The following is a 24,619-nucleotide window of genomic DNA, read 5'->3' on the forward strand; positions in this document are numbered from 1 at the left end:
GGCTCCACCTGGACCTTCACTCTCAAGAGCCACAATCAAAGCGGCTCTTGAGGCCAAACACACCCGCTCCCTGCCCAAGAGCAGCTTTTGGACACCAGCCTTCGCCTTTGCTCCCGAGAGCCAGCAGGACGGGCAAGGGCCCCTCAGCGCCCGGCCCACGGGCCTTCCCAACTCCCCACCCGTGTGGCAGGCAGGCAGGCAGGCAGCGGGAGCGTGGCCGCACCCTTCAGGCGCCACAGGCGGGCGCGGCCCCTCTGGCAGGCCTGCCAGCTCAGCCCTTGGCACGCAAGAGCTTGACCTGCTGGCCGCACTTCTTTACGCCTCCCTTTTCCTCCTCCAATGCAGCTCAGCGGTCCCCCCGCTCCCCGCCAGCGCAAACCACGCAAGGAGGCTTGAGAGTCCCTCCGCAGCACGAGGCGGAGGGGCTTAAGAGTCGAAGCCTCGATGGAGGGAAGAGGCTTCAACATCACCCTCTTCAGCGTGGACCCAGGGACGGCCGGATCCCGGCCGCCCAAGCTTGAACGGCAGGGCCCCAACCGCAGCTCCGCCCCAAAGGAGAAGCCCCAGCACGTTCGCACCGGGCCTCAGCCATCGCAAGGAGCCTTTGCTTTCGCTTTCTTTTCCTCTTCCCCGCTTTCGCCTTCATTCTCTGCGGGGACATCACACCTCCCCACGCCACCGAGACGCAGGCGGAAGCTTCGGCTCTCCTGGCGTTCCTCTCTGCCGCTGCCTTGGCCACACTCAAGTGGCTGTCTAGCGTGTAAAAGTCAGCCGGGGAAGCTAAAGTGACTCTGGTGGGACTTGAACCCACAACCTTTGAATGTCCAGCCGCTCCCCAGCCATACGCCGCCTCCTAGAAGTCCAACACGCTTTCCCTTGCGCCACAGAGCCTCGGGCGCTGGGGGCCTCCTCTTCTCTCCTCTTCTCTTCTCTCTACTTTGCAACAGTCAACTTGCTGGCCTAAAACAAGGTTACACCACACCCGGCACTTAAACTCTGCGTTGGCTGGGAATTGAACCCAGACCGACTGCTTGGAAGGCAGCCATGCTAACCAATACACCACCAACGCTGCCTGCCCAGAGGCCCTCAGGAACCAGCCATATGCCTTACCCACACCCTTTCTTCAGCCACCGGCAGCCAATGGGACTTGCCGGCGGCAGGCCTCAACTCTGCCGCTCTTTCCACTCCCCCCTTCAGGAGGCTAGCAAGACCCCCGGGAGGGGCTCAAAACGCTGCCTCCAACTCTCTGGCGTGGCCCCGCTCACGCCCTCTCCGGGGACGGTGGCGGCTGCCCACTTTCATGGGGGCGCTACCACGCACAACGTGCAACGCAGCTGTCTTAAGGCCAGCCCAGGGGGACGGAAACGGTCCACGCAACACAAGGGCTAAAGCTGGCTCCACCTGGACCTTCACTCTCAAGAGCCACAATCAAAGCGGCTCTTGAGGCCAAACACACCCGCTCCCTGCCCAAGAGCAGCTTTTGGACACCAGCCTTCGCCTTTGCTCCCGAGAGCCAGCAGGACGGGCAAGGGCCCCGCAGCGCCCGGCCCATGGGCCTTCCCAACTCCCCACCCGTGTGGCAGGCAGGCAGGCAGGCAGCGGGAGCGTGGCCGCACCCTTCAGGCGCCACAGGCGGGCGCGGCCCCTCTGGCAGGCCTGCCAGCTCAGCCCTTGGCACGCAAGAGCTTGACCTGCTGGCCGCACTTCTTTACGCCTCCTTTTCCTCCTCCAATGCAGCTCAGCGGTCCCCCGCTCCCCGCCAGCGCAAACCACGCAAGGAGGCTTGAGAGTCCCTCCGCAGCACGAGGCGGAGGGGCTTAAGAGTCGAAGCCTCGATGGAGGGAAGAGGCTTCAACATCACCCTCCTCAGCGCGGAGCCAGGGTAACCCCAGGGGGCCGGACCCCGGCCGCCCAAGCTTGAACGGCAGGGCCCCAACCGCAGCTCCGCCCCAAAGGAGAAGCCCCAGCACGTTTGCACCGGGCCGCAGACGCCGCAAGGAGCCTTTGCTTTCGCTTTCTTTTCCTCTTCCCCGCTTTCGCCTTCATTCTCTGCGGGGACATCACACCTCCCCACGCCACCGAGACGCAGGCGGAAGCTTCGGCTCTCCTGGCGTTCCTCTCTCTGCCGCTGCCTTGGCCACACTCAAGTGGCTGTCTAGCGTGTAAAAGTCAGCCGGGGAAGCTAAAGTGACTCTGGTGGGACTTGAACCCACAACCTTTGAATGTCCAGCCGCTCCCAAGCCAAAAGCTGCCTCCTAGAAGTCCAACACGCTGTCCCTTGCGCCACAGAGCCTCAGGCGCTGGGGCCCTCCTCTTCTCTTCTCTCTCTTCTCTTCTCTCTACTTTGCAACAGTCAACTTGCTGGCCTAAAACAAGGTTACACCACAACCGGCACTTAAACTCTGTGTTGGCTGGGAATTGAACCCAGACCGACTGCTTGGAAGGCAGCCATGCTAACCACTACACCACCAACGCTGCCTGCCCAGAGGCCCTCAGGAACCAGCCATATGCCTTACCCACACCCTTTCTTCAGCCACCGGCAGCCAATGGGACTTGCCGGCGGCAGGCCTCAACTCTGCCGCTCTTTCCACTCCCCCTTCAGGAGGCTAGCAAGACCCCCGGGAGGGGCTCAAAACGCTGCCTCCAACTCTCTGGCGTGGCCCCGCTCACGCCCTCTCCGGGGACGGTGGCGGCTGCCCACTTTCATGGGGGCGCTACCACGCACAACGTGCAACGCAGCTGTCTTAAGGCCAGCCCAGGGGGGACGGAAACGGTCCACGCAACACAAGGGCTAAAGCTGGCTCCACCTGGACCTTCACTCTCAAGAGCCACAATCAAAGCGGCTCTTGAGGCCAAACACACCCGCTCCCTGCCCAAGAGCAGCTTTTGGACACCAGCCTTCGCCTTTGCTCCCGAGAGCCAGCAGGACGGGCAAGGGCCCCGCAGCGCCCGGCCCACGGGCCTTCCCAACTCCCCACCCGTGTGGCAGGCAGGCAGGCAGGCAGCGGGAGCGTGGCCGCACCCTTCAGGCGCCACAGGCGGGCGCGGCCCCTCTGGCAGGCCTGCCAGCTCAGCCCTTGGCACGCAAGAGCTTGACCTGCTGGCCGCACTTCTTTACGCCTCCCTTTTCCTCCTCCAATGCAGCTCAGCGGTCCCCCCGCTCCCCGCCAGCGCAAACCACGCAAGGAGGCTTGAGAGTCCCTCCGCAGCACGAGGCGGAGGGGCTTAAGAGTCGAAGCCTCGATGGAGGGAAGAGGCTTCAACATCACCCTCCTCAGCACGGAGCCAGGGACGGCCGGACCCCGGCCGCCCAAGCTTGAACGGCAGGGCCCCAACCGCAGCTCCGCCCCAAAGGAGAAGCCCCAGCACGTTCGCACCGGGCCACAGCCGCCGCAAGGAGCCTTTGCTTTCGCTTTCTTTTCCTCTTCCCCGCTTTCGCCTTCATTCTCTGCGGGGACATCACACCTCCCCACGCCACCGAGACGCAGGCGGAAGCTTCGGCTCTCCTGGCGTTCCTCTCTGCCGCTGCCTTGGCCACACTCAAGTGGCTGTCTAGCGTGTAAAAGTCAGCCGGGGAAGCTAAAGTGACTCTGGTGGGACTTGAACCCACAACCTTTGAATGTCCAGCCGCTCCCAAGCCAAACGCCGCCTCCTAGAAGTCCAACACGCTTTCCCTTGCGCCACAGAGCCTCGGGCGCTGGGGCCCTCCTCTTCTCTTCTCTCTCTTCTCTTCTCTTCTCTCTACTTTGCAACAGTCAACTTGCTGGCCTAAAACAAGGTTACACCACACCCGGCACTTAAACTCTGCGTTGGCTGGGAATTGAACCCAGACCGACTGCTTGGAAGGCAGCCATGCTAACCACTACACCACCAACGCTGCCTGCCCAGAGCCCTCAGGAACCAGCCATATGCCTTACCCACACCCTTTCTTCAGCCACCGGCAGCCAATGGGACTTGCCGGCGGCAGGCCTCAACTCTGCCGCTCTTTCCACTCCCCCTTCAGGAGGCTAGCAAGACCCCCGGGAGGGGCTCAAAACGCTGCCTCCAACTCTCTGGCGTGGCCCCGCTCACGCCCTCTCCGGGGACGGTGGCGGCTGCCCACTTTCATGGGGGCGCTACCACGCACAACGTGCAACGCAGCTGTCTTAAGGCCAGCCCAGGGGGGACGCAAACGGTCCACGCAACACAAGGGCTAAAGCTGGCTCCACCTGGACCTTCACTCTCAAGAGCCACAATCAAAGCGGCTCTTGAGGCCAAACACACCCGCTCCCTGCCCAAGAGCAGCTTTTGGACACCAGCCTTCGCCTTTGCTCCCGAGAGCCAGCAGGACGGGCAAGGGCCCCGCAGCGCCCGGCCCACGGGCCTTCCCAACTCCCCACCCGTGTGGCAGGCAGGCAGGCAGGCAGCGGGAGCGTGGCCGCACCCTTCAGGCGCCACAGGCGGGCGCGGCCCCTCTGGCAGGCCTGCCAGCTCAGCCCTTGGCACGCAAGAGCTTGACCTGCTGGCCGCACTTCTTTACGCCTCCCTTTTCCTCCTCCAATGCAGCTCAGCGGTCCCCCGTGTGGCAGGCAGGCAGGCAGGCAGGCAGCGGGAGCATGGTCGCACCCTTCATGCACCACAGGCACGGTGTCTGGAGGAGTATCCATCTGTCTCAGGAAGTATGTAGGGTGATCCTGGTAGGAGGATTGTTTGCCTTTTGTGGTTTCTTTGTGTACTGTTTCTGCTTGATGACTATTATGTTGGTGTACTTGGGCGTTGCTTGCACTAAGAGAGAACCAAGGCACAGGAACACAACGAGATGTAAACACACCAAAACTGAGTTATTCTCCTACTCTAAGACCAGACAGGAGTGGCTGAGCTATCCTATAATAGTCTCTCTCTGTCAGCTATGGCAAGCTAGGCAGGACCCAAAATACACATTGACTCTCTTCACTGCCTAAATGCAATTTAAGCAGAGCACACTTTTCTTTGTTTGATACGGACCCTTGCTTTTTGCCAGCTTGACTTTGCAATATGTGTTAATAACACCGTACAGTGGAATGTAATAACTTTCTATACAATATTACTGCTCACATTTTATCAGGATGATAGTGATCAGAAAATTACGAGTTTTCAGATGATACCTTAGAAGGGATACTTTGTACAAAGATTGTTATAGTAGTGCAGCAGTCCTCAAACTCCATTGCACCACAACCCCTTCCTGACAACTAAAATTACTATATGATCGCAGGAAGGGGATCAACCTTGAGCTGGAGGGTTTCAGTTCTGGGTGGTGTCGGGGGCTGTAATCAAAGTCTCAGCCACATTTCCCAGGGCTGATGTTTGCAGCCTTCAACTTCAGCTCTGGGCCCCAGCCACTCTAATGCCAGCCTTGGCAACCCAATTAAAATGGGGTCACAACCCACTTTGGTATTTGAGAACTGCTGCAAGAGTGGGAAAGGATGCTGTCACAGAAGAGCAGTTTTTCACACATCCCAGACCCAACTGTACAAGGAAAAATCCTATCCAAACCAGTGATGTTTTTTCTGACAATTGTAATGTCATGTCCCAAAGAAAATATAGTATGCATGTGACTAACAATTTTTTCCAGAATTCTCAGAATAACAATTGCCTAAATTATTGTTAGGTTGTTATTTTAATATGTTGAATTTACATGATTGTTATTTTTCAGCATAAAAGAATATTCCAGTGATTTCCCTCCAGCACACCAACCCCTACATGGAAAGAAACAATGAGAAGAGCGAGAGAAAAATGAATCCCTTGTGTGTGTTTTCACCTATTTTTAATTCAATATTAAGTAAACTAATCTTCCTTCCTTCGAAAAGATCAAAATATGTAAAATTGGAAGTGTCAGAAGTGGGATTTGAACCCACGCCTCCATACAGAGACCAGAACACCCAGGAGAGGTGAAGACAGAACCTTGAGTCTGGCGCCTTACACCACACCCGGCACTTAAACTCTGCGTTGGCTGGGAATTGAACCCAGACCGACTGCTTGGAAGGCAGCCATGCTAACCACTACACCACCAACGCTGCCTGCCCAGAGGCCCTCAGGAACCAGCCATATGCCTTACCCACACCCTTTCTTCAGCCACCGGCAGCCAATGGGACTTGCCGGCGGCAGGCCTCAACTCTGCCGCTCTTTCCACTCCCCCTTCAGGAGGCTAGCAAGACCCCCGGGAGGGGCTCAAAACGCTGCCTCCAACTCTCTGGCGTGGCCCCGCTCACGCCCTCTCCGGGGACGGTGGCGGCTGCCCACTTTCATGGGGGCGCTACCACGCACAACGTGCAACGCAGCTGTCTTAAGGCCAGCCCAGGGGGGACGCAAACGGTCCACGCAACACAAGGGCTAAAGCTGGCTCCACCTGGACCTTCACTCTCAAGAGCCACAATCAAAGCGGCTCTTGAGGCCAAACACACCCGCTCCCTGCCCAAGAGCAGCTTTTGGACACCAGCCTTCGCCTTTGCTCCCGAGAGCCAGCAGGACGGGCAAGGGCCCCGCAGCGCCCGGCCCACGGGCCTTCCCAACTCCCCACCCGTGTGGCAGGCAGGCAGGCAGGCAGGCAGCGGGAGCGTGGCCGCACCCTTCAGGCGCCACAGGCGGGCGCGGCCCCTCTGGCAGGCCTGCCAGCTCAGCCCTTGGCACGCAAGAGCTTGACCTGCTGGCCGCACTTCTTTACGCCTCCCTTTTCCTCCTCCAATGCAGCTCAGCGGTCCCCCCGCTCCCCGCCAGCGCAAACCACGCAAGGAGGCTGGAGAGTCCCTCCGCAGCACGAGGCGGAGGGGCTTAAGAGTCGAAGCCTCGATGGAGGGAAGAGGCTTCAACATCACCCTCCTCAGCGCGGAGCCAGGGACGGCCGGATCCCGGCCGCCCAAGCTTGAACGGCAGGGCCCCAACCGCAGCTCCGCCCCAAAGGAGAAGCCCCAGCACGTTGGCACCGGGCCGCAGCCGCCGCAAGGAGCCTTTGCTTTCGCTTTCTTTTCCTCTTCCCCGCTTTCGCCTTCATTCTCTGCGGGGACATCACACCTCCCCACGCCACCGAGACGCAGGCGGAAGCTTCGGCTCTCCTGGCGTTCCTCTCTGCCGCTGCCTTGGCCACACTCAAGTGGCTGTCTAGCGTGTAAAAGTCAGCCGGGGAAGCTAAAGTGACTCTGGTGGGACTTGAACCCACAACCTTTGAATGTCCAGCCGCTCCCAAGCCAAACGCCGCCTCCTAGAAGTCCAACACGCTTTCCCTTGCGCCACAGAGCCTGGGGTGCTGGGGCCCTCCTCTCCCTCTCTCTTCTCTTCTCTTCTCTCTACTTTGCAACAGTCAACTTGCTGGCCTAAAACAAGGTTACACCCCACCCGGCACTTAAAATCTGCGTTGGCTGGGAATTGAACCCAGACCGACTGCTTGGAAGGCAGCCATGCTAACCACTACACCACCAACGCTGCCTGCCCAGAGGCCCTCAGGAACCAACAATGTGCCTTACCTACACCCTTTCTTCAGCCACCGGCAGCCAATGGGACTTGCCGGCTGCAGGCCTCAACTCTGCTGCTCTTTCCACTCCCCCCTTCAGGAGGCTAGCAAGACCCACAGGAGGGGCTCAAAACGCTGCCTCCAACTCTCTGGCGTGGGCCCGCTCACGCCCTCTCCGGGGACGGTGGCGGCTGCCCACTTTCATGGGGGCGCTACCACGCACAACGTGCAACGCAGCTGTCTTAAGGCCAGCCCAGGGGGGACGGAAACGGTCCACGCAACACAAGGGCTAAAGCTGGCTCCACCTGGACCTTCACTCTCAAGAGCCACAATCAAAGCGGCTCTTGAGGCCAAACACACCCGCTCCCTGCCCAAGAGCAGCTTTTGGACACCAGCCTTCGCCTTTGCTCCCGAGAGCCAGCAGGACGGGCAAGGGCCCCGCAGCGCCCGGCCCACGGGCCTTCCCAACTCCCCACCCGTGTGGCAGGCAGGCAGGCAGGCAGCGGGAGCGTGGCCGCACCCTTCAGGCGCCACAGGCGGGCGCGGCCCCTCTGGCAGGCCTGCCAGCTCAGCCCTTGGCACGCAAGAGCTTGACCTGCTGGCCGCACTTCTTTACGCCTCCCTTTTCCTCCTCCAATGCAGCTCAGCGGTCCCCCCGCTCCCCGCCAGCGCAAACCACGCAAGGAGGCTGGAGAGTCCCTCCGCAGCACGAGGCGGAGGGGCTTAAGAGTCGAAGCCTCGATGGAGGGAAGAGGCTTCAACATCACCCTCCTCAGCGCGGAGCCAGGGACGGCCGGATCCCGGCCGCCCAAGCTTGAACGGCAGGGCCCCAACCGCAGCTCCGCCCCAAAGGAGTAAGCCCCAGCACGTTCGCACCGGGCCACAGCCGCCGCAAGGAGCCTTTGCTTTCGCTTTTTCCTCTTCCCCGCTTTCGCCTTCATTCTCTGCGGGGACATCACACCTCCCCACACCACCGAGACGCAGGCGGAAGCTTCGGCTCTCCTGGCGTTCCTCTCTGCCGCTGTCTTGGCCACACTCAAGTGGCTGTCTAGCGTGTAAAAGTCAGCCGGGGAAGCTAAAGTGACTCTGGTGGGACTTGAACCCACAACCTTCGAATGTCCAGCCGCTCCCAAGCCAAACGCCGCCTCCTAGAAGTCCAACACGCTTTCCCTTGCGCCACAGAGCCTCGGGCGCTGGGGCCCTCCTCTTCTCTTCTCTCTCTTCTCTCTACTTTGCAACAGTCAACTTGCTGGCCTAAAACAAGGTTACACCACACCCGGCACTTAAACTCTGCGTTGGCTGGGAATTGAACCCAGACCGACTGCTTGGAAGGCAGCCATGCTAACCACTACACCACCAACGCTGCCTGCCCAGAGGCCCTCAGGAACCAGCCATATGCCTTACCCACACCCTTTCTTCAGCCACCGGCAGCCAATGGGACTTGCCGGCGGCAGGCCTCAACTCTGCCGCTCTTTCCACTCCCCCTTCAGGAGGCTAGCAAGACCCCCGGGAGGGGCTCAAAACGCTGCCTCCAACTCTCTGGCGTGGCCCCGCTCACGCCCTCTCCGGGGACGGTGGCGGCTGCCCACTTTCATGGGGGCGCTACCACGCACAACGTGCAACGCAGCTGTCTTAAGGCCAGCCCAGGGGGACGCAAACGGTCCACGCAACACAAGGGCTAAAGCTGGCTCCACCTGGACCTTCACTCTCAAGAGCCACAATCAAAGCGGCTCTTGAGGCCAAACACACCCGCTCCCTGCCCAAGAGCAGCTTTTGGACACCAGCCTTCGCCTTTGCTCCCGAGAGCCAGCAGGACGGGCAAGGGCCCCGCAGCGCCCGGCCCACGGGCCTTCCCAACTCCCCACCCGTGTGGCAGGCAGGCAGGCAGGCAGCGGGAGCGTGGCCGCACCCTTCAGGCGCCACAGGCGGGCGCGGCCCCTCTGGCAGGCCTGCCAGCTCAGCCCTTGGCACGCAAGAGCTTGACCTGCTGGCCGCACTTCTTTACGCCTCCCTTTTCCTCCTCCAATGCAGCTCAGCGGTCCCCCCGCTCCCCGCCAGCGCAAACCACGCAAGGAGGCTTGAGAGTCCCTCCGCAGCACGAGGCGGAGGGGCTTAAGAGTCGAAGCCTCGATGGAGGGAAGAGGCTTCAACATCACCCTCCTCAGCGCGGAGCCAGGGACGGCCGGATCCCGGCCGCCCAAGCTTGAACGGCAGGGCCCCAACCGCAGCTCCGCCCCAAAGGAGAAGCCCCAGCACGTTCGCACCGGGCCACAGCCGCCGCAAGGAGCCTTTGCTTTCGCTTTCTTTTCCTCTTCCCCGCTTTCGCCTTCATTCTCTGCGGGGACATCACACCTCCCCACGCCACCGAGACGCAGGCGGAAGCTTCGGCTCTCCTGGCGTTCCTCTCTGCCGCTGCCTTGGCCACACTCAAGTGGCTGTCTAGCGTGTAAAAGTCAGCCGGGGAAGCTAAAGTGACTCTGGTGGGACTTGAACCCACAACCTTTGAATGTCCAGCCGCTCCCGAGCCAAACGCCGCCTCCTAGAAGTCCAACACGCTTTCCCTTGCGCCACAGAGCCTCGGGCCCTGGGGCCCTCCTCTTCTCTTCTCTCTCTTCTCTTCTCTCTACTTTGCAACAGTCAACTTGCTGGCCTAAAACAAGGTTACACCCCACCCGGCACTTAAACTCTGCGTTGGCTGGGAATTGAACCCAGACCGACTGCTTGGAAGGCAGCCATGCTAACCACTACACCACCAACGCTGCCTGCCCAGAGGCCCTCAGGAACCAGCCATATGCCTTACCCACACCCTTTCTTCAGCCACCGGCAGCCAATGGGACTTGCCGGCGGCAGGCCTCAACTCTGCCGCTCTTTCCACTCCCCCTTCAGGAGGCTAGCAAGACCCCCGGGAGGGGCTCAAAACGCTGCCTCCAACTCTCTGGCGTGGCCCCGCTCACGCCCTCTCCGGGGACGGTGGCGGCTGCCCACTTTCATGGGGGCGCTACCACGCACAACGTGCAACGCAGCTGTCTTAAGGCCAGCCCAGGGGGGACGCAAACGGTCCACGCAACACAAGGGCTAAAGCTGGCTCCACCTGGACCTTCACTCTCAAGAGCCACAATCAAAGCGGCTCTTGAGGCCAAACACACCCGCTCCCTGCCCAAGAGCAGCTTTTGGACACCAGCCTTCGCCTTTGCTCCCGAGAGCCAGCAGGACGGGCAAGGGCCCCGCAGCGCCCGGCCCACGGGCCTTCCCAACTCCCCACCCGTGTGGCAGGCAGGCAGGCAGGCAGCGGGAGCGTGGCCGCACCCTTCAGGCGCCACAGGCGGGCGCGGCCCCTCTGGCAGGCCTGCCAGCTCAGCCCTTGGCACGCAAGAGCTTGACCTGCTGGCCGCACTTCTTTACGCCTCCCTTTTCCTCCTCCAATGCAGCTCAGCGGTCCCCCGTGTGGCAGGCAGGCAGGCAGGCAGCGGGAGCATGGTCGCACCCTTCATGCACCACAGGCACGGTGTCTGGAGGAGTATCCATCTGTCTCAGGAAGTATGTAGGGTGATCCTGGTAGGAGGATTGTTTGCCTTTTGTGGTTTCTTTGTGTACTGTTTCTGCTTGATGACTATTATGTTGGTGTACTTGGGCGTTGCTTGCACTAAGAGAGAACCAAGGCACAGGAACACAACGAGATGTAAACACACCAAAACTGAGTTATTCTCCTACTCTAAGACCAGACAGGAGTGGCTGAGCTATCCTATAATAGTCTCTCTCTGTCAGCTATGGCAAGCTAGGCAGGACCCAAAATACACATTGACTCTCTTCACTGCCTAAATGCAATTTAAGCAGAGCACACTTTTCTTTGTTTGATACGGACCCTTGCTTTTTGCCAGCTTGACTTTGCAATATGTGTTAATAACACCGTACAGTGGAATGTAATAACTTTCTATACAATATTACTGCTCACATTTTATCAGGATGATAGTGATCAGAAAATTACGAGTTTTCAGATGATACCTTAGAAGGGATACTTTGTACAAAGATTGTTACAGTAGTGCAGCAGTCCTCAAACTCCATTGCACCACAACCCCTTCCTGACAACTAAAATTACTATATGATCGCAGGAAGGGGATCAACCTTGAGCTGGAGGGTTTCAGTTCTGGGTGGTGTCGGGGGCTGTAATCAAAGTCTCAGCCACATTTCCCAGGGCTGATGTTTGCAGCCTTCAACTTCAGCTCTGGGCCCCAGCCACTCTAATGCCAGCCTTGGCAACCCAATTAAAATGGGGTCACAACCCACTTTGGTATTTGAGAACTGCTGCAAGAGTGGGAAAGGATGCTGTCACAGAAGAGCAGTTTTTCACACATCCCAGACCCAACTGTACAAGGAAAAATCCTATCCAAACCAGTGATGTTTTTTCTGACAATTGTAATGTCATGTCCCAAAGAAAATATAGTATGCATGTGACTAACAATTTTTTCCAGAATTCTCAGAATAACAATTGCCTAAATTATTGTTAGGTTGTTATTTTAATACGTTGAATTTACATGATTGTTATTTTTCAGCATAAAAGAATATTCCAGTGATTTCCCTCCAGCACACCAACCCCTACATGGAAAGAAACAATGAGAAGAGCGAGAGAAAAATGAATCCCTTGTGTGTGTTTTCACCTATTTTTAATTCAATATTAAGTAAACTAATCTTCCTTCCTTCGAAAAGATCAAAATATGTAAAATTGGAAGTGTCAGAAGTGGGATTTGAACCCACGCCTCCATACAGAGACCAGAACACCCAGGAGAGGTGAAGACAGAACCTTGAGTCTGGCGCCTTAGACCACTCGGCCATCCTGACACTGATGTCACAAACTCTCAAACAAAAGTATATAATCTTAATATCTCTAAAGATGCCTGTTCCCACTTAATTTTTGTCTGAGCAATTAGTGTTATTTTTTTGTTGTTCACACAACCCTAAAACTTGTCCCACAAAATATCCAAACGCACACACACAGACAGACCCCTCAAGGGATTCTCTCCAATCTGAGCTTAAGTTTCTCTGCATCTGTGTTTGGTGTTTAAACTAAAAATCAGGCAAATGTGAGCCACCGCAAAGCAGACGGCGTTGTGAACAATTCTTCTGCCTTCAATAGTCTCAGGGATCACTTACACGAGGATGTGTCTTCACAGAACAGTTAGCTTGAGTGTTGCCCCCGCTTTGATTCTTGTCCATATACAGAAATCTCAAGCTCAAGTGCAGTGGTGCTTTAAGCTTGAACTAAGTAGCCTATTGGGAGGGTGGGTTGAAATTCAGCGCACCAGTAGCTAATCCAATCACTCTTTTAATGCAATCGCTCTGTGTATCTAGAGTGTTATTCAGAAATGTGGTGAGTCACTTTCATTCCAATGAGGCTAGGTCAAGTGCAGTAATTTGAGTGTGTTAATTCAAGCTAACTGTAGCACTCAAGAGAAGTCCTTGCCCTTTAGTGTTGGTCCTGATCAGTTGTTTATGTGGACCCTCTTATTCCAGAACTGGAATGCCTGGTTTGTGTTTAACTATCAGAGTTAAACTATGCAAAAACAAGGCACTTTTGTTCCAGAATAAGTGTGTCCATTGGCCAGGCGCAGCTATCGCGCTTTAAATTCACAATCTATCTTAATTTGCATTAACTTTCAAGTGTAGACAAGCCCTCAGTGTTGTCAGCTTTTGTGACATTCTTTTTTTAAAGTTTCTAGCCCAGCTGCAAAGAAAAGCTTGAAAACATGTTTGCTAAAGTCTCAAAAGCCACAAGGCAATGAAAAAGAACCCAAAATGTACTATTTAAAAAATTAAACATCATGAATTTTCAACAACTCTAATGACGTTTTGTAGCCTTTGAATGCTGGGCTTTAGTGTTACTGCATGTCTCTGTCCCATCAGAGAGAGTGCTTCAGCTGTGATATCTTGATTTCTTAATACTCACAGTCAAGAACCAAAGCAGTGCCATCTCTCACAGTTTACATCGCGGATCTGGCAGTATCTGGAGGCTTACTTAAAGCCCCAGCTGCTGGAGACAAGAGATTGAATGAGAATCTCAGCTTTCAGTTAAGAAAAATAAAAAAGCTTGGAGCCTTCTTGGTGGCAGAGAAAGCCTTTGAAATGTGAGGCAAGCGCAAACTAAAGACCTGAAGCCAAATAAAAAGAACCCCACAGTTAATGCTTTTGAAAAAAATATCCTGAATTCTAAGCTAATCTTAAAGTGGGGTGTTGAGACTGACTCATGCTTTTCAAACACTACGTTGGTGATTCTGCAGTCAGCTATTTTGATAGGTCCAGACACACAGCTCCTGATCAGGAAGGAGGCTTTTCTTTCTCAGACCTAGACCTTGTCTACACTACAAATGTTTTGCTGGTGGAGCCAGTCTGTTATAGCTAGACCAGCAAAGCCCCTAGTGTTGATGCAGTTTATGCTAACAGAGGATGTTTTTCTGCCTGTGTAATAACATCCACTCCCCAATGACATTAGCTATGCCGACAGACAGACTCAAGAACTAGCTTCATTTAGAGAGATCTGTGGCTAACTCCAGTGCTTTGATGAAAATCAGGTCCCCAAGGGATAAAGTTTATGGCACGTTAGATGCAGAACCCCATGTTCCTTGTCTTTCCCCTTCTCTCGCCCTCACCATTCTTCTTCATCTCCACCTCCCCAATGCACCTTTCCCTTTCCACATGGATGTGAGAAATCCATCGCTGAAATCTCTCCATGCAGTTCACATATGCACAGCCAGCTTTCTCCTCTTATCCGTTCTGTGCTTGTATGGTTCGGGACTTAGGATCCTTGCAGCTACCACAATACAAATACCCTGGTGACCTTCCTTCAAACACTCTCCCATGCTTGTGGCTAGGCAGACCCAGATTCCACCTTTCTGGCATGTGTTAAGGGTGAAATGGAAATAAACTATTTCTGTACCCTCTTTCATTTCTTTATGACATATAAAAAAGCCCTGATATTTTTTTTTTTTAATCTTCTTGGGTTTTTCTTCCTCAGAAATATCCATAATCTCATTTTTCTGGTTTGGCTGGGGGACCCACTGGGGGTATCAGAGAGGTGCACGGTGAGTTTCTTCACTGCTTGATTGATGGGTTTGGGGGGGGGGGTGCTAAATTTTTAACAAAGTGCTTCTCCCAAGTGTTTTCTCAGCCAAAGCTGGGACTGCTGAAGTGGGGAGAGAGAGGGTAAAATGGGGCCCAGTCACAGCCCCTCCCCCCCTTGAGTAAACCCCAGATGCGGAACTGTGCTGAGGAGACATCCCCCCTCTGCTAAGAGGGCACGAGAAGTCGGCTTGTTCCCCGGCCTCCTAAATACTGTGCTGCTGGAGGTCCTTCTGCTATTCATTAAAATCAGAAACTGATAAAAAATTGTTAGCATCTGATTACTTGGTGACCCCCTCAGAAATACACCCTCTGATTCCTAACTTTACTAAGAGAAAACATTAAGATTTTGATCCTGCACACAGGAGCAATTTCATTCACCAGTATCCACTAGTATTCACCAGGAGCTTCACGGGCACTGATCCTGTAGGTAAAGTTCCTCAGGGGTCTTTGCGTTTGCAGTCTTCATCCTTAAAAATGTCTCCCTCCCAGATCCTCATTGGTCAGTTTGCTCAGGCCCCCATGACTGTGATATCTGAGCCCTAAACAGCCATATAGTCAGCACAAGATTCCTAACAGTGTTCATGCTTCTTCCCAGGTTGCATTACACAATAAGAAGCTACCCTGATGAAACTAAAGCACAAAATATTGAGCACATATTCCAAACTGCAGAATTTCTTTCTCTCTCCCCATGAAAAGTAGAGACATTGAAAAAGAAAAAAATGTCGTTCCCTGACCGGGAATCGAACCCGGGCCGCGGCGGTGAGAGCGCCGAATCCTAACCACTAGACCACCAGGGAAGCTCTGAAAGAAGCGCTATGTAGGCTGTACTCCTGTTCGCATGCAGCATGAGTTTTCCCCACGTTCAGACGGAGTGGAATTGCAGAATCCGTCACTGCACCGCCCCAAAATCGTTTCAGCTCGCTGCCTGAATAGCAAAAACGTCTCTAACCTGCTAGCCACGGCTGCACGTGTAAACACACAGTGGGAACCAATCCGGGAGGAATCAACACAGCCTGGCTGAAATTTTTGCCCCACCAGCTGCAGTTAAATTAAACTTGGCAGGAGGTTTCAGTGTGTATTTACGATAGCTTTCAGGGCTGTCTAAACAATGCTACGCTAAGGGGGCAGCTGATTGCGCCCCAAAATCCCCTTTACCCCCTCCTCAAAGCCCCTTCATAATATAGCCAAGGTCTCAGGGCAAATAAAGATCAGAAGGAAAAGAGATCCTGAAACAAAACACATACTTCATTACGTGGTTTTAAATATACTGTGAATGATAAGAAAGACAGAGGAGAAACGAATCCCTTCTTGTCTGTGTCTTCCTATTTTTAATTCAATGGGATTAAATCTTTCTTTTCTGAGAGAGCAAAGGTAGAGTTATTATTTATTTTAAAAAAAAAATTGTGTCAGAAGTGGGATTTGAACCCACGCCTCCATACGGAGACCAGAACACCCATGAGAGGTGAAGACAAAGCCTTGAGTCTGGCGCCTTAGACCACTCGGCCATCCTGACACTGACATTATGCTAACCGGAACAAATAGCTCACAATCTCTCTGCAAAAATTTGTGCTCAATTTGCGGGCAGGGGGGTTCTTTTGCTCTCAGAGCCTCCAAAACTCACCGTACCTGACCCACAACCGCTGCTGATCCAGGAAGAGGATCACAGACAGCTCTAGCGACTCTCACGATGGCAGGCAAGTGGTTTAAACAGACTCCGGGCTAGCCCAAATCGGGGCTCAGCTTCCCGGCAGCTCTCTTTGTTTTGCTGCTGTTTACATGATAATCACTCCTAGTCCTGAATACAGCAACTCCCTGCCCAGCAAGGGGCTGGCACAGTGTTTATCAGGTTTCATCCCGTCTCCCTGTGCCAGATTCTTTTTCCTCCCTTCCCCAAGGGTCTATGGCCCAGTTTCTCTTACCTCCCCCCTTCCCTAAGACAGAGGCAATATACTCTGTGTATAAAGTCTCCCAGGACGTACCAATCAGCTATACCCTGTAGGTATACACTGCTTGGACTGAACTCTCTCATTGGCTCCAGAATGAGGAGTCATGATTCTCTGGTGGTGGGGCCTGTGCTTGCAGTCATGTTTTAATCGATCTAATCCCTATGCACTCTGCTGGCTGCTAGGCCACGGGGCAATTATTTAATCACTGAGACGTGACCCGCTTGCTCAGTGTGGCATGAAACTGCTGCTGTGCACTGTAATGTTACCAAATAGCTATTTCCCCTCCAGTCCACACCCCTCAACCCAGTGCAAACTCCTACAACCTGGTGCACATTAGAGATTTTTACCTGCCAGAAACCCCAGTTGTCCGTGCACCTAAGGGCTCATTTGCACTTAAAATTTACATTGGAACAGCTGTGCCACTATACACTCCTGCGGCCGCCCCCACCTTATGGTAACTGGACATCATTAAACCACCTAAATGAGCAGCAGCAGCTGTGTCAGTGGGAGCGTCTCCTGCAGACATAGCACTGTCCACACACCCTTATGCCGGTAAAACTTATGTCGCTGGAGGGCGGTTTCACGCCCTGGAGCAACAACAGTTTTGCTGGCATAAGTGCTAGGGCAGACAAGACCTTAACCAACACAAGAGTGCTTTTGTCCAGCACAGCTAATGTCACTCAGGGGGGCAGTGGTGATATGCTACAGAAAAACGACTTCGGTGGTCATATGCTGCATCTACACTTGGGGGCTCTACCAGTATAGCTGTATCGGTATGCCTATGCCAGCAAAGCATTTGTAGTGTAGACAGGGCTTCCGACTTGAGAGCAGTAGCACCTTTATGTCTATTTCAAGGCTTGAATGGCTCAGATGCTGGGAATCTGCCTCAGTTCGGTCCTCATACACTCACCAGCAGCTCTCCCATTCAATATCTCTGCCATTTTTAAAACTAATTTAAACTAAGGACATGTCCCATTGCAACCTATGTTAGGTTGACTTAGGGCTTGTCTACACTTACCTCAAAGATTCGGCGGCAGTCGACCGGAGTTACGCAAACTACGCAAAAAACTTGCGTAATTCCCGTCGACTTCTGTGCTTCTGTTCTGCGCTCCGTCTTCAATGCAACGCAGTTCTGTCAACGCAGCGCTCAGCCACTTGAGGAGGTGGGTTTAATACGTCGATTTCTAGATTGACTGAGTGGGTCTTCACTGTTAATAAAACTAGTCTTCACTGACCGCTGAGTCAATTCAGATAAGTCGATCTGACGGCAGCAAATTTGCCATCAATGTATACATAGCCTTTATGGCCACTTCAGTAATTGCTGCGGTGGCTGATGTCCACACTACTCCCCTTCTGTTGGTAGGAGTGCTTTCACTGACTGAAGAAGGGCGGTGTAGGTGGCTGAGGTCTGTAATAAAAATACAGCTCCTGGCACAAGCATCGGGACAGATTTCCAAAAGTGTGTAGGTGCCTAAAGATGCAGATAGGCACCAAGCAGGATTTTCAAAAGCACCAAACACCCCTCAAAATCAAATGGAGAATGCACTTAGCCTGCGAGGGGTGCTTTTGAAAACTCTACTTGGTGCTTATCTGCATCCTTCAGCACCTAAATAGCTTTGAAAATCTGGCCCTTATGTCTAAAAAATGTTAAATTCCAAACCAAAACCACCCCATTCTTATTCTTCAAGAAACAAGAAACACACAACAAACCTCTCCTAAAATTCTAGTTTTATTATAATGCCAAGATTGTGTTACTTTCTATTATTTTTCCCACCTACAATCATAGAAGAGTAGGGTTGGAAGGGACCTCACGAGGTCATCTAGACCAACCCCATATTCAAAGCAGGACCAAACCCGACTACAACTCTTTCATTTCTAATGAAGGCCAATCTCTTTACTCAGTCTCTGTTGTCTCTGAGTTACAAGGATGACAAATCTCTGCTTCATTCAGTCTGCAGCCTGATGGCCAACAACAGAAATCTCTCACGCTGATTCAGTCTGGAGAGGATGGCCTCTTCTTTAAAATGATGCAAATTCTCTCAGCAATTCAGGCTGCTGCACACAGGCCTCTCATTGCCAGTCATGGAAAGTTGATTCAAGCTGCAACATGATAGACCCTGGTTTCAGGCGATGGGATTAAGTCTCCCACTTTAGCTGAGTATCCGGCAGGAAGAAGTGTGTGACATTGATCCATCCGTAAGGGGCAAAGTGCAGGTTTGTTAAGCATCTTTCCAGCAATGTCCTTTTTTCAATCATGCAGATGTTGAGGTCTCTCAGACTGGTGCTTGCTTCTTCCCTCTTGTTCTTTCTTCCTGGTCAGATGGGATTGCCCCAGGGAAAAGGAGGGGATGTTTCTCTACACAGACTCCTTGTGGATGGGAATGGCTGCGCGTGTGGATACCTGGTTGTAGAGATCGGCCATGAAGGACTTTATCAGCCCCTTGGTATTAGTAGTAGTAATATTGCAGTAGTATCTAGGAGTTCTAGTCCTGGACCAAGACCCCCTTGTGCTAAGCACTGTATGAACACAGAACAAAAAGCTGGTCCAGTGTTTCATTTTTATGTTCCACTTTTCATTGTTATTTCTTCTTCTCTCTTACATAACACTGGCAGTAGTTTTCCCTCTGCTTTGCAGATAAGCTTGCTCAGATTTGTCACGGTCTCTCAGGCACTCAGAACGGGCTGTCTGATCGAACAGACCACTTCTCTCGGTTGAATTTCTTCCATTCTCAGTGCTGGATGGTCTCAATTTTTAGGATAAGATTTACAGCCACCAGCCCACATGCCCACCATGGTTATTAAAAGGAAGTGCTGGGACTATTATTTTTGATAGGAAATAATGCCACCTCCCTTTATGAGACCAAGTTGCTTAATAACCAGAAGCAAGCAGTAGCTAGTTTCTGCTGAGGAAGTCATCTCTTCCTGTTAACATTCTCATCAATTTTTACCCACCATTTAGAGAACAGTTACCAAGCAGATTCTAATTAACCAACTTCAGCTACACCTCATTCTTATTTATGAGCTCCTTATCAACCTGGGTCTAGACCTGGTGGTGGATAGGAACTGGAGTGGCTGAGGATCTCTTTCTAATGACTCACAGAAGTCAGGCGTTTATTGTAGACTTTAGTCCATCTACCATCCGCCTCTGGTATGGGTGATCATGAGGTGCTAAGGGACCTGGCAAAAGGATGAAATTGTTTTTAATTGTAGATAAGGAGGAAAAAACACAAGGGGAACAAAGATTGTGCTTTAGAGCAGCTCCTTTCTTTCCTTCTTGGGAGGTTCTGCAGGGTTGTATTTGACACATCCTCCTTAAGGGACCTGTTTTAACCCACTTTGTTTATTGTGCCCATGAAGACCCTGGATGTGAGAGTCTGTAAGATATAACACCTTAATATCTGGATCAACCATCCAAGTGCTAATGATGCTCAACTTTACTTTTACAGATTAATCAGTCTCATTCTCCCTGTATCTAGCAGAGATAGGATCATGCATGAAAACTGTCCTCTGTTTAATGCAGACAATACCGAAGTAGAAAGGAAAAGGAACAAATCTGGAGGAACTGGAGATGGTTGTTACTGTTCTCTATGCTGAAAAGCTTGTCTACCCCCACTCTTTGTCTTAATGGTTTATAGGGTAACAAGTGTGAAAAATCAGGACAGGGGGTGTGGGGTAATAGGCACCTATATAAGAAAAAGCCATCAATATCAGGACTGTCCCTATAAAATCGGGATATCTGGTCACCCTAATGGTTTATAGTGTTGAGTTCTTATCCTTCCAAGCTGACAACGGTGGCCTAATATGCCTTTATCATCTATGGCTGGATATTTATTTTAAGCACTGACAAGAAAAAAAGTATGCATTAAAGGACTACTGTATTCACTATAGCAGAAGTCTGAAACTCACTAAGACTTTATATTAAACCCTAAAACATAACACACTCTGTCAATATCCCCCCACCCCCATATAAAGGGAACATTTAGCTACAGAAATTGCTGCTAAAATCCTGTTTATTATAATGCCAAGATGACCTTAACTTCTCCCCTTATGATAACATCTCATTGGCAAATCCTTTCATTTCAAATAACTGGCAAATCTCTTCACTCAGACTCTTTCAGTGAGGCAAGGCAGAGACAATGGTCTCTATCCGTCGTGGAAAGTATCTCTCGTAAAGTCAAGGTGTAGCATGACGATTTCTTTTTCCCAGGTGAGAAAAGTCTTTGGTGCTGATTCATTCCTCTATAGGATGAACTCTTTTTTCTGACGAAGAATGGTATGTCTTGCAATGATGGATGGTCCCGTTGGTTCATGATGCTGCATGTCCCTCTCTCATTCATAATCGTGGAGATTCCACTGCTGATTCCATCTCTCGGTCTTCTGCGTGAAGAATTGCAAGGTTGGTCCTTCTGCAAGGGGAAAAGTGCAGCTTTTCTGGTCATCTCTAAGGCAATGATAGATCTTTAATCAGGCAGGAGTTAGGGTCTCTCAGGCTGGTGTTTGCTTCTCTCCTTTCTCCCCTCTTGTTCTTTCTCTTCCACCAGCCATGGTGCAGACTAAGAGGAAAGGAAGAGGAATGTTTCTCTAATGAGACCTGCTGTGGATGGAGGTGATGGAGTAATTGGCAATATTCCCCTTCATCACCTTCTCCAGAGCAGCTTGCACCTCTGAGGTGCCGATAAAAGACCCACGTCTCTTCTTTCTCTGGCGATCGGCCTCCGTGAATACTGCACTGTAGATGATGCACATGGAGGAGTTCATCAGTCCCTTGGCTTTGGCCGACATGCGCTTATTTCCCTGCTGCAGCTGGCCCATCATTTCAGAGATATATAGGGTGGACAAGCACCTCTTCCTCTGGCTTTTCTTCAATCGCTTCAGCACTGGCTTCCACCTCCCATGCTGGGACAGGGACTTTTTCAACTTGGGCTGTGACTTCTGGGTCTTTATCTGCTGGATCTTCTGCCTCCTCCAAATCTGAGCCTTCTTCTTTCTTCTCTGGGCAGAAGCCATTGCTCTCCACCCTGGTCTCTCCAGCTCAGTTCTCCGCCTGCAAAAGCTTCACACCAGCTGTACTCCTATATAGTGTCCGGCATTCAAATGAGGCACCGACTCTGTGCCCAGTGATTGGCTGGCTGGGACAATGGCCTTGTTAGCCACGCTGTAATGGTGATCCTCGTAAGGATGATCTCTAATTCACTCCTTCCTGTGTGGAAATGAAGGAAATTGTAACATTCCACTTGCTCGCTGGTTTTTGGTAGGATGAGTAGAACAATTAAGTTGCTATGGTGATTTTTTTGTGCCATAGAATAAGGGCCAGCTGCCAATTATCTGAATGTTAACCAGAATTTATTATTTTTATTTAAATGTTATTATTTCACTACCATCAATAAGTGTTATTGCATTTGTTCCTAAATTCAGTTTTTTCATGGTTTTATTTTTATTATCTACTGCTGCATATATATTGGGCCAGGATCTCAGCTGACATTTGCAGTGTTGTTGTAGCCCTGTTGGTCCCAAGATATTAGAAAGACGAGGTGGATGAGGTAATATCTTTTATTGGACCAATTTCTGTTGGTGATCGAGACAGGCTTTCATGGAGCTTTTCTTCAGGTCTGGGAAACTAACTCCTACATCTACAGCGCTGCAGTGACTAGCGCTTTAGGCTATGTCTACACTATAAAGTTAAGTCGACTTATGTTACGTTGGCGTACAGCCACTGCTGTAATTAAACCACGGTTGCATGTCCACACAGTGCTCCTTGTGTCAGCGGAGCGCATCCACAATAGCAGCTCTTGTCTGTCTTCAACACAGACAGCAGTGCACCATGGGTAGCTATCCCACGGTGCAACTGGCTGCAGGGCATTTTGGGAAGGGTTTGCAGTGCCTCATGGGGGCAGGTACAGCGTGACATGATGGTTTCTCAATCCCATCATTCCATGGGCATCCTACTCGATCGCCAGCTGCTTTTCAGCTGCCCTGGTAACCTGCAACCCAGCTATCCCTGTCAGAAAGCCTGAATCCTGCACTGCTCTTCAGTATCGTGCTGGGCCTTATGAGCACAAATCTATAAGACGAGCCCAATGGGGGGCTATTCAACTGATGGATGCCTTGAAGGAGCATATTAACACTGACCCACAGACATGTGTGTTGCTGTGGTGTGCTGAGCCTGGCATTGTTTGCTGGCACCGGGCTATGAACCTTGCAATGACTGCTGTGCGTGCCCGAAAAACAACACATTTTAAATCACTTTTTAAAGTACCCTCGGTGATGTGACCAATCTGACATTGCTGAACAGTACCACAGGAAGTGTGTGTGGAGGGGGAGAATTTCTGCGAGCGAATGAGTGTGTGTGTGTGAGAGAGAGAGAGAGAGAGTGTGTGTGTCTTAGTGGGGAGCGTGTGTGTGAGTGAGAGAGAGAGACAATGTGTGTGGGGGGAGTGTGTGTATTGGAGAGTGAGTGTGTGGTACACTGTCTCTTTAAGTATAGCACTCACCAGCCTGAACACTTGTTCAGACAGCAGCCGGAAGCAGTCAATCCTGAGGCAGAAACTGGTTCACAGACTATCAAGCCTATCCCCTGTCCTACGCCAGCAGCAGCCAGCCCTGCCTGCCTGCCGCTGTGCTCCTAGTGCCGGGGAGATCAGGATTCCACATTAATATTTTGATTCTGTGATTCCATCCGAGTTCCCCCACGGCCTCCTTTCCCCACCGACCAAGGAAATCCATGCTCAGCCAGGCAGTAGCTGTGTGAGTTCTCCACACTGAGCAAATTCAAAACTTCCGAGGGCTTTGAAAGGGGAGGGGCTCTGTGACCCATCCCGTGCCCAGGGTAGCCACCTGAAAATGCCAAGATCAGGGCAGACTGCAAAAGGAGAGCAGATTCTTCCAGCGCTGAAGGGTGACACTGAAGTCAGGCTTCTCAAACAGCCACAAACTGCTTCTGATTTCCCCACACTGGTTATCAAGAAGCCAGTCCACAAAAGCGCACAGTCCCCTTTACTGCATTCCAGTTCCTGGCTCCCAAATCAGCCACTGGGTCCAGTAAAGAGATCAGTTCTTTAAACTCTATACTCTTTACTAAAATGGTTCCCTCTGACCCCAAAGGGTCAGCCACAGTACCAGATCAATATAAGTTTGGATCTTACCCAAAATACCATGCTGCCAGCCAATCCTTTAGTAACTAAAACTAAAGGTTTATTGTAAAAAGAAAGGAACAAACAATAAGAGAAATGTTAAAGGGTCAAAGCAAATCAGATACATAGAGATGATTGTAAGTCCATGTACATCAAATCTCTGGGAGAATTGTGGAGTTGCAGGCTTGTACAGTTCCTCTGGTACACATCCAGTACCTGGATGGGTCTAAGTCCTTCGTTTCAGCTGCAAAATGAATTGATCCAGAGGTAGGCGTCTGTCTGTAGCTGAACAGGAACAAAGACAAAATGGATTCTGTGGCTTGGCCTTATATATCCTCTGGCCTTGGCCATGCTGTCTTGTGGAATGTTACAACAGTTAAAATGGAGTCCAGAGTCACATGGGCCAATCCTGGTAACTCTTCAGGTATGCCTTTAGTTTCTTCCTGGGCCCTTTGCATCTGTAAAGGTTTTGATGGCCATTAAGCGAGCTATTGTCCTGCCGCCTCTGTCTGGGGTGTGTCTTACACAGCATAGTTTGAAACACAGGTACATCAAATATGTCCATAACTTCCATTACAGCTATAACACATGAACATGAGTCTTGTCATCTTTCTCAGCGCATTACATCCTTTCTAACAGTACCTGACATGACATATCTCACATGAATCGTCATGATTTTGACATATTAATGTTACACAATACTGTAAATGCCACACACACACACACACCCCAACCCCACACCACCCAGTGTGACAGGCTCAACACCATGCCTGCCTAGCTGGATGCAGGACAGAGGAGTTTGAAACAGTGAACAGAGCGGTCACAGTGGGCATTGTGGGATACATAGCTTCCCCAAGGCTCTTATACGTGCCGCCCATTCAGATCCTCAAAAATATGTAGAAGCTTAACTTATGAGAATTAGATGCCTAAATACCTTTGAGGATCTGGGCCTAAATTTCTAGCATTCC

At 52.0% G+C, this 24,619-nt stretch overlaps 1 protein-coding gene, 1 long non-coding RNA gene and 16 other non-coding genes across 18 annotated transcripts; all 18 read right to left on the reverse strand.

Moving 5' to 3' along the window:
- Nucleotides 1-786: 786 nt before the first annotated feature.
- TRNAR-UCU (transfer RNA arginine (anticodon UCU)) lies at nt 787-891 on the reverse strand. Its single transcript has 2 exons — nt 855-891; nt 787-822 (listed from the first exon to the last, which is right to left on the reverse strand). It is a non-coding gene; the product is annotated as a tRNA-Arg (tRNA).
- A 106-nt stretch (nt 892-997) lies between these two features.
- TRNAG-UCC (transfer RNA glycine (anticodon UCC)) lies at nt 998-1,069 on the reverse strand. The gene has a single exon. It is a non-coding gene; the product is annotated as a tRNA-Gly (tRNA).
- A 1,119-nt stretch (nt 1,070-2,188) lies between these two features.
- Nucleotides 2,189-2,293, reverse strand: TRNAR-UCU (transfer RNA arginine (anticodon UCU)). Its single transcript has 2 exons — nt 2,257-2,293; nt 2,189-2,224 (listed from the first exon to the last, which is right to left on the reverse strand). It is a non-coding gene; the product is annotated as a tRNA-Arg (tRNA).
- A 110-nt stretch (nt 2,294-2,403) lies between these two features.
- On the reverse strand, nt 2,404-2,475 carry TRNAG-UCC (transfer RNA glycine (anticodon UCC)). Its single transcript has one exon. It is a non-coding gene; the product is annotated as a tRNA-Gly (tRNA).
- Nucleotides 2,476-3,585: 1,110 nt separating this feature from the next.
- TRNAR-UCU (transfer RNA arginine (anticodon UCU)) lies at nt 3,586-3,690 on the reverse strand. Its single transcript has 2 exons — nt 3,654-3,690; nt 3,586-3,621 (listed from the first exon to the last, which is right to left on the reverse strand). It is a non-coding gene; the product is annotated as a tRNA-Arg (tRNA).
- A 115-nt stretch (nt 3,691-3,805) lies between these two features.
- On the reverse strand, nt 3,806-3,877 carry TRNAG-UCC (transfer RNA glycine (anticodon UCC)). The gene has a single exon. It is a non-coding gene; the product is annotated as a tRNA-Gly (tRNA).
- A 2,083-nt stretch (nt 3,878-5,960) lies between these two features.
- TRNAG-UCC (transfer RNA glycine (anticodon UCC)) lies at nt 5,961-6,032 on the reverse strand. The gene has a single exon. It is a non-coding gene; the product is annotated as a tRNA-Gly (tRNA).
- A 1,114-nt stretch (nt 6,033-7,146) lies between these two features.
- TRNAR-UCU (transfer RNA arginine (anticodon UCU)) lies at nt 7,147-7,251 on the reverse strand. Its single transcript has 2 exons — nt 7,215-7,251; nt 7,147-7,182 (listed from the first exon to the last, which is right to left on the reverse strand). It is a non-coding gene; the product is annotated as a tRNA-Arg (tRNA).
- Nucleotides 7,252-7,362: 111 nt separating this feature from the next.
- Nucleotides 7,363-7,434, reverse strand: TRNAG-UCC (transfer RNA glycine (anticodon UCC)). The gene has a single exon. It is a non-coding gene; the product is annotated as a tRNA-Gly (tRNA).
- Nucleotides 7,435-8,543: 1,109 nt separating this feature from the next.
- TRNAR-UCU (transfer RNA arginine (anticodon UCU)) lies at nt 8,544-8,648 on the reverse strand. Its single transcript has 2 exons — nt 8,612-8,648; nt 8,544-8,579 (listed from the first exon to the last, which is right to left on the reverse strand). It is a non-coding gene; the product is annotated as a tRNA-Arg (tRNA).
- A 105-nt stretch (nt 8,649-8,753) lies between these two features.
- Nucleotides 8,754-8,825, reverse strand: TRNAG-UCC (transfer RNA glycine (anticodon UCC)). The gene has a single exon. It is a non-coding gene; the product is annotated as a tRNA-Gly (tRNA).
- Nucleotides 8,826-9,934: 1,109 nt separating this feature from the next.
- TRNAR-UCU (transfer RNA arginine (anticodon UCU)) lies at nt 9,935-10,039 on the reverse strand. Its single transcript has 2 exons — nt 10,003-10,039; nt 9,935-9,970 (listed from the first exon to the last, which is right to left on the reverse strand). It is a non-coding gene; the product is annotated as a tRNA-Arg (tRNA).
- Nucleotides 10,040-10,149: 110 nt separating this feature from the next.
- Nucleotides 10,150-10,221, reverse strand: TRNAG-UCC (transfer RNA glycine (anticodon UCC)). Its single transcript has one exon. It is a non-coding gene; the product is annotated as a tRNA-Gly (tRNA).
- LOC137155644 (uncharacterized) lies at nt 10,222-12,654 on the reverse strand. The gene is made up of 2 exons (XR_010920591.1): nt 12,611-12,654; nt 10,222-11,105 (listed from the first exon to the last, which is right to left on the reverse strand). It is a non-coding gene; the product is annotated as an uncharacterized lncRNA (long non-coding RNA).
- TRNAL-CAA (transfer RNA leucine (anticodon CAA)) lies at nt 12,190-12,298 on the reverse strand. Its single transcript has 2 exons — nt 12,261-12,298; nt 12,190-12,235 (listed from the first exon to the last, which is right to left on the reverse strand). It is a non-coding gene; the product is annotated as a tRNA-Leu (tRNA).
- A 2,646-nt stretch (nt 12,655-15,300) lies between the features above and the next one.
- Nucleotides 15,301-15,372, reverse strand: TRNAE-CUC (transfer RNA glutamic acid (anticodon CUC)). The gene has a single exon. It is a non-coding gene; the product is annotated as a tRNA-Glu (tRNA).
- A 607-nt stretch (nt 15,373-15,979) lies between these two features.
- TRNAL-CAA (transfer RNA leucine (anticodon CAA)) lies at nt 15,980-16,088 on the reverse strand. Its single transcript has 2 exons — nt 16,051-16,088; nt 15,980-16,025 (listed from the first exon to the last, which is right to left on the reverse strand). It is a non-coding gene; the product is annotated as a tRNA-Leu (tRNA).
- A 5,014-nt stretch (nt 16,089-21,102) lies between these two features.
- On the reverse strand, nt 21,103-21,528 carry LOC137155646 (uncharacterized). Its single transcript, XM_067552016.1, has one exon. It carries the CDS (start codon nt 21,526-21,528, stop codon nt 21,103-21,105), a length of 426 nt encoding a protein of 141 aa, XP_067408117.1.
- Between the last annotated feature and the right edge of the window lie 3,091 nt (nt 21,529-24,619).

Source organism: Emydura macquarii, unplaced genomic scaffold, assembly GCF_026122565.2.
Source record: "Emydura macquarii macquarii isolate MOO-44397 ecotype Brisbane River unplaced genomic scaffold, CSIRO-AGI_Emac_v2 contig_1365, whole genome shotgun sequence".
Lineage (NCBI taxonomy): Eukaryota > Metazoa > Chordata > Testudines > Chelidae > Emydura > Emydura macquarii.